The sequence below is a fragment of the Penaeus japonicus genome, unplaced genomic scaffold (assembly GCF_977035675.1).
Source record: "Penaeus japonicus unplaced genomic scaffold, GWHDUDI00000001_assembly GWHDUDI00000019, whole genome shotgun sequence".
Taxonomy (NCBI): Eukaryota; Metazoa; Arthropoda; class Malacostraca; order Decapoda; family Penaeidae; genus Penaeus; species Penaeus japonicus.
This window is the reverse complement of record NW_028234421.1, coordinates 12,241,969-12,249,468: the sequence shown is the minus strand read 5'-3', so window position 1 is coordinate 12,249,468 and position 7,500 is coordinate 12,241,969. Positions and strand designations below refer to the sequence as shown.

Genomic DNA, 7,500 nt, shown 5'->3' with positions numbered 1-7,500 from the left:
TTATAATAAAGTTACTAATAGCAGTGACAAAATGACCATGATGATGATGGTAGTAATAAGAATACTGATGATGATAATATCAACGATATTGATAATAATTAAAGCAATAATAGAAATAATGGCAATAACTGTATGAACATGATAATGACAACATTGTTGATTATCATCATCTTCATTATTATAATTACTATTATCATCAGATTGTATTTCTATGTTAAATGCGTTACTGCATTCTACCATCTTTCACACACACACACACACACACACACACACACACACACACACACACACACACACACACACACACACATATATATATATATATATATATATATATATATATATATATATATATATATATATATATGTATGTATGTATATTTATGTGTGTTGATATTTTTTTTTTCTTTTCTTTTTTTTTCTTTTCTTTTCTTTTCTTTTTTTCTTTTTTGTATATGTATATATATATATATATATATATATATATATATATATGTATATATACATATATATATATATATATATATAGTATATATATGTGTATATACATATATATATATATATATATACATATGTTTATATATATATATATATATATATATATATATGTATATATATATATATATATATATATATATATATATATATATATATATATATATATATATATATATATATGTAGACAACCATATCAAATATAAAATTAGAAATCTGCTATTATACATCAAACACACGATTCATGATATAGATAAAATATAGAGCCTTTCTCTCTCTCTCTCTCTCTCTCTCTCTCTCTCTCTCTCTCTCTCTCTCTCTCTCTCTCTCTCTCTCTCTCTCTCTCTCTCTCTCTCTCTCTCTCTCTCTCTCTCTCGTTGTATCTCTTTGAGCAAAGTATCTAAATTACGATCGCTTTGCAAAAAAAAAAAAGGTGCCAATTGTACTAATAAAATCAAAATCGTTATCATGGCTGTACTGTTATGTTGTTGACATTGCAAAAGTGTAAGTATAATGATAATGATAGTAATGATAATGATAATGAGATAACATCGATGATAATGATAATAACAATAACAATGATAACAGTAATGAGCAATGATATTAACCCATTGCAGACGGAGATAAATTTGCTTGCTCAGCCTCCAGGATAGGTTTTATTTTAGAGAGAGACCACTTGAAGCAATATAATTTGAAGCATCCAAATCTCTTTCAGTCATTCATTGTAAAACTAGAGCGGTTTTTGTGTTTTATTTTTTTGTGTGTTTGACTTATATGTGCCGTATGACAGGCTCTATCAGTGCTGCAGTTGACTAAAATTGTAGTATGTTATCTATATTAGCTCATTATTTTCTTTATACTCAATGTGATAGAAGTATTGCTGTTTTATGGGAGGACAAAATGCAACTTTATTTTTTCGTATTTTTGTGCTGTCATGAACGAATACGAAACATATAACCACCTACAATAAAGATAACAAGAAGAGGTAGGGAAGAGGAATGAAACCTGTGCTTGTGACTGTGAGTGCCACAGTGAAAGACATCCATATTGGCACAGGAGCACATTTTAGACACTGGGTATGGATTGAGTCACCTTCCTCTTCTCGTTCTGCCTGCACATCCTTCATCGGCGGTACTTTAGAGCAAGGGTTCATCAACTTAGTGTGTGCCATCGCTCTATAGAGGCAGTGCATGCTAGAGACCGTGGATGGGTGCCATTCAAGGCTCTCTCACCTGCTGGTGCTAGAAAAAAGTGGTGCCATCTAGGTTTTGGACGTTAAGCTTGCACGATATTACGGTAATTATAGTAATTAGGACTGCAGTAGCCATCATCACTCATTCCTTTTTCATAGCAAAATAAAATAGCACAGTGATCCAAAATCCCCGAACGTCGTGTACGTCATGACGCCCGTCGTCAGGCCAAAGCTCCTACGTCATGTATGTCATGACACCCGTACGCAATGGGTTAACTGTAACTGTAATTATAATGATGATAATGATAAAACGGTGGTAGTAATAATAACAATGAAAATGATATTGACAATAACGACAATGTATTGATAATGATGATGGTGGTAGTAATAATAACAGTGAAAATGATAATGACAATGTATTGATTATGATAATGGTGGTAATAATAAAAACAATTAAAATGATAATGACAATAATGACAAAGTATTGATAATGATAATGATGATGATAACAATACAAATAATCATAGCTATAATAACAATACTAATGATTGTAACACCAATAACAATGCTAATAATAGTAATCATAATGAAAAGAATGATAATAATTATGATCATGGTGATGATGGTAATAATGATAAAATTAATGATGATTATAGTTATGATGATGATAACAATAAAACAACACTAGTATTAGAGATAAAGATAGTGAAAATAATAATAATGATAATGGTAATAATAATGATGATGATGATAATGGAAAGGATGATAATGACAATAACGGTAATGATATTAATCATGATAATGACGATAGAAATATTATCATTATCATTAATCGGACGAAAAACAACAATAACAATGCTGATTATAATGCGATATTGATAAAGATGATATTGAAGAGGGTCGCAATACTACATAATCCACAGATGTTAATGATATAAAAAATATAAAAGATAATATGTTAAGGATAATAATCATCATTATATCACTGACATTACTAATGGAATTGATGACGACAGTGGTGATGCTTACGATGTCAGTTAGTAATTATGATGACAAGTGTGATAATAATGATGATGATGATGAAAATAAGGATAATAGTAATGATAATAACAACAACTGTAATGATAAGAATGACAATATGGAAAGGCGTAAAGAATCGTTATCAATATTACAGTTTTTCTTTTTATAATTTACGTCTTATTATTATCGGTCTTACTATCTTATTTCCAATAGTAACAGTAATATTACTTAATATTTTCTAATAAAGAGAACTCAATTTGGGAAAGGTTTAGAGAGAATAAAAGCTATCCATCTTATCTGGTGGATTCTTATCTCACTGAAGGTAATCATAATCTTATCTCGAGATATTTATTTACATTTTTTAGCCCGGCACTCGCTTTATCACCTTGATTTGAATTTTGAAATGGGGTGAATTAGCGTATTAATTTGTTTCCATTACGATGTTCAGAATGAGAATAATTTGATGAGGATAATGATGAGAATAAGTGTTGTTTGCTTACTCTAATGATGGTGAATAGGCTATATTAATGTTAATAATGAGGAATAATTAATGAGCCGGGATGAAATGTTAGCGGAATCGGAGGAGTTCCTCTCTATTAACAATTCGAAGCCTCGCAGAAGTGGAATCGGACAAATTTATCCTTATTAGTGATTCGAAGCCTAATGCTAATGGAATCGGAGAAAGTCATAATAATGAGAACACATCTATGAGTCAACGCAAAATGTATTTGAAAGCTGGTCAATGTATCCTGAATGGCATTGCTGTAAGTCCCCATTTGAAGCTAAAATGAAGTGGAATCAGACATGGAAATGAGGATGAATTGGTTATCAGAAGCCAAACGCTAACAGTATGGGACGAGTTCATCCTCCTCCGTGTTTACAAATAGAGCAATGGCGGCAAGCGAAGTCATTCAGCTTGATTCCGAATCTTCGGAAGACGAATACGAGGTGAGTCTGGGTGATAAATCGTTTTTAGAGGATTTCAGTTGAAGCAGAAGGTTGTAGAGCAAAGAAGGAGAAGAGGTTTACTCAGTTTTTATCCTCGTGATAGAGTAAAAATAAGTTTAAAGAGGAAAGTCCTCAGCTTTGAGATTTCTCTGAGAGGTTGGAAGTTTAGTCTCCGAACAGCGTCTTGAGGTTTATTAGGGCGTTCAGGAGTTATAGTCTCATTTGGATGGGTTTTAAGTTTTTTTCTCGCACTGTTTCCTCTCCTTCTCCAGCTTTTTGTGGGTGTGGTTTGTGGCTATCAGGACGACGTTATCTTGAAAGGAAGAGAGCGGTTGTTGTCTCTTTGTTTATTTGAAATTGGCTAACTTGAATTACTTTTATTATTTTTGTCTTTTCCATTATCCTTTTGTTTTTGCTATTTTATATTGGCCATTACATGTACTTAAAAGGGGTTATGCTAATTATGGTTATTAATTATTCATATCTTCTGAATTATATGCAATTAAACTTTTAATGTACTTCCATTACTCTTTCTATGACTTTTATATTGTTATAGAGATTGTTTTCCTGTTTCGATTTAGTGTATTCAATTACTTATCTTCTTCAGATAATTTTTGTTAAATGCATACTACTGTTGCCATGGCATGAGGAAACTTTTAGTGGGAATTTTGCGTATGCTGTTTTTAGGGCATTTTTGTCTACAAAATTCAAACCTAAAGACTTAGCTTACTCTTACCTAGTTTTGAGGATAGGCCTAGCTGTACAGAAGAAAAGTCTTAACTTGTGTATGAATAGTTGAATTAGATAACCCATTGCCTAACGACCTAACTGGTCATCAAAGCAAACAGTCTTCAACGCTAGTGGCACCGGCTAATAATTAGAGGGACGGGGAAAGGGTTTTCTCTGCCCTCTGGGCAGCACCGACTAGCCTAAACAATATTATTCCGTAAATCCATCATCAAATGCGGGTTTAGGCTGACTTTGAAACCCTGTAGCTCTAGAGCTAGCACCGTTACAGCCATAATACTTCATGACTGTGTGCGCATTTCAACTGTGAGCAGATCCTGATGTTACGTCATGTACACATTGACTCCCGTCTTATAGGCCTAATTGGTGCCGACATGTATGTCTTGACACATACACAATGGGTTAAAAAAATAGTAGGAGCTCACAGGCATTGTAAGAAATTTTACCTCTTAAATATATATTGTTCTCATATTTAACCCGTTAACGATGGGTGACTAGATATCACGTCTAGTGGTTTTTGGGCTACACGCCAGGGACGCGTTATTTTGTCCAGCCCGGGGCGCGGGTTGAGCCAGCGCGGCCGAGAATCCTGACGCGTTAGGCTTATGCGTTCAAGAGTCCCGGAATTTTGGTCTTTTTAAGCCGGATTGGTCCTGTCGGGAACGGGTTAAAAAACTGTCATTAACCTGCTGCTATTTAATTTGTGTTTTGATCCAGCCAGTGAGTGTCAGGATGTGGTTGACAATAATTGTCAAGGGCATATGTGATTGTCGGGGACAGTGGCACACATTTCATTATTATTGTTTGAATACTATTTTAGTTCAGTGACTGGTGATGGTGATTTTAACTTTAACCTATTCGTACAAGATGACCTGATATCGTGTCATGTGAATATTACTCTCCTGCTAGATGACATCCTGATCTCTCTCTCTAAACACATGTTTTACATTGTTACATATGTATACACTCACTGAAGTTTCATTTGTATAGATACAATTTTCTTGACTTGTGAAAAAAATGTAAACAAATACAAAAACCTCCTTTTAAAATTTACCCCATTGAATCGTTGAATCAACGGCATCACGCTGGAAGTGATCTTTAACTTGGTCGCTGCGTGTTATATTGCTGGTGGGGGTGGCAATAGGCAAATATATGACCTGGTGATAATAGGTTATTAATTAAAAGTATCATAATATTCACATATTAGATAGTATTACTCTCTCCTAGTACTAGCAGGAGAGAAAGTTGTCAGTGGCATTCATCCATGGTCTCTCCCAAGTGCCTTCATGGAATGATGACACTTTACCAGTTGTTTTTCCTCTTATTACTATTTTTATATATATATATATTTAAAAAAAAAAAAAAAAAAATTTACCCATTCACACTGGGGCGATTCCAGCTCTGAGTGGTCAGAATGCCGGGGTTTTCGAACGCATAAGCCTAATGCCTTGGGATTCTCAGGTGCACTAGGCGTGAGCTTGGGTTCATACTCGCTTATCGCCGGCGTTTGAAGCGAAAACCATGAAATGTGTCAGCACGTCATCCGGCGTGAATGGTTAAATGAATGTCCAAATGCCGGGGCGTTCGAATTATTAGGCCTAAATCAATTGAATGGCTGGCACAATACTGTGCCGCCCGGCAACTGGGCTTTTGAATGCGCGGTACACATGCTGTACCACCCGTCCTGTGTGGGTTAAATGAATAACAATGTTTCTTATTCATAGGTTGAACTTAGGAGAAGTTCAATATTTATGATGCTTATTAATAAGAGTAATTAGGTGATATATGCTAGTGGTCATATTAATCATAGCATTTTATGTTTGCATATGGTATAAAGATGGGTAATACTTGAATAGGCAAATATGAAATCTAAACTTACTGTCTTGAAGATCACAAGTGTCTTGCACTGTCACCTAGTCTATATTTAAGGCTATACCTCCTTTCACCTTTTTCTTGATAACTATAACATTAGTTTTTTTTATATCTGTTATGCATACCTGTCCTAGGTAATTACCATTAGAGCCTATGATAAGATTTGATAGTTAAAGTTTATATGCTCTATGTTGATATAGAATATTAGGTAGTACATTACTAATTTATATGTAACTTCTTTACTGAAGTTAATTTTTTTTGTACAAGTGTGCACAACTTGAAAATACTCATGCTATATTGTATCTGGAATTATTGTATTTCCATACACTCTCAAATAAATGAGAACAAATGGACCTAGGAACATTTAGTATGGATGGTTTTAATCTCCTGATAATGGGAATAGGTCTGTTTCTAGCTAACAAAAATAATTATGATTGTTGTTGTGACAGTTTTTAGCTTTTACCCATGCCATTCTGTCTTATGTGATGCAGTCACTTTTAGACTTTCTTTGCTTTGGGAAACAAATTCTTTTTTCTTATGACAAATGTTAACAATCTGTATGCCTTCTCATTATTGTTTTGATGACCAGCTTATCTGTCCAATTATGACCATTCCTCATCAGGTTATGATTAATTATATTGATATTATTATTATTATTATTATTTTTTTTTTTGCAAGAATGAGATCTTGTCTGTGTTTTTGTAATCATCAGTGTAAAAAGTCAAACTGTGAAAACAGTTTGGATGGGGTAATTAAGTATGTGGTGCACGTCACATTACGGGAAGGGGAAAGGTAAAGTCATTAATGCAGAGTAATGGTTTGTTTCCATTGTGGGGAGTAGGTTAGTAAAGAAGGGACAAGCAGTTAATCAGCAGAACCTTATTTGAGTAGTGACATAAGCAGCAGAATTTGTTTAAATGAATATTAAATTCACTGAATATTAAAATGTTTTAGCTCCACTTAGAGGATAGATGGAATGAAGCTGTATATTTCCCTAATTTGTTGATTTATTTTTGTGTAGATCTATTTTTTTTAGATTTAGGTCTGCAAGTGAGACTATGAATATTGGAAAATTATATTGGAATGACCATCTTGGGTTGCTCTTTGCCTATATTTTTATTGAATATTCCATATTGGATTATTTTTTTCTTTCATACAGTATGTAAGGAAATGTGATTTGTAAATATTCCAGAAATGTAAATGAAATAAAAGGACTTTGTGGAGTT

The 7,500-nt window shown here is 33.4% G+C and overlaps 1 protein-coding gene across 2 annotated transcripts in view; it reads left to right on the top strand.

Moving 5' to 3' along the window:
* Window positions 1-3,503: 3,503 nt before the first annotated feature.
* Window positions 3,504-7,500, top strand: part of LOC122264779 (uncharacterized) — a 24,882-nt gene continuing 20,885 nt past the window's right edge. The window contains exon 1 of one of the 2 annotated variants that reach the window (XM_043033827.2): window positions 3,504-3,655. In XM_043033827.2, coding sequence (XP_042889761.2) covers window positions 3,599-3,655 — 57 coding nt within the window. In that variant the 5' untranslated portion in view covers window positions 3,504-3,598. The remainder of the gene's footprint in view (window positions 3,656-7,500) is intronic. The other variant, XM_086547365.1, reaches the window with a different exon arrangement.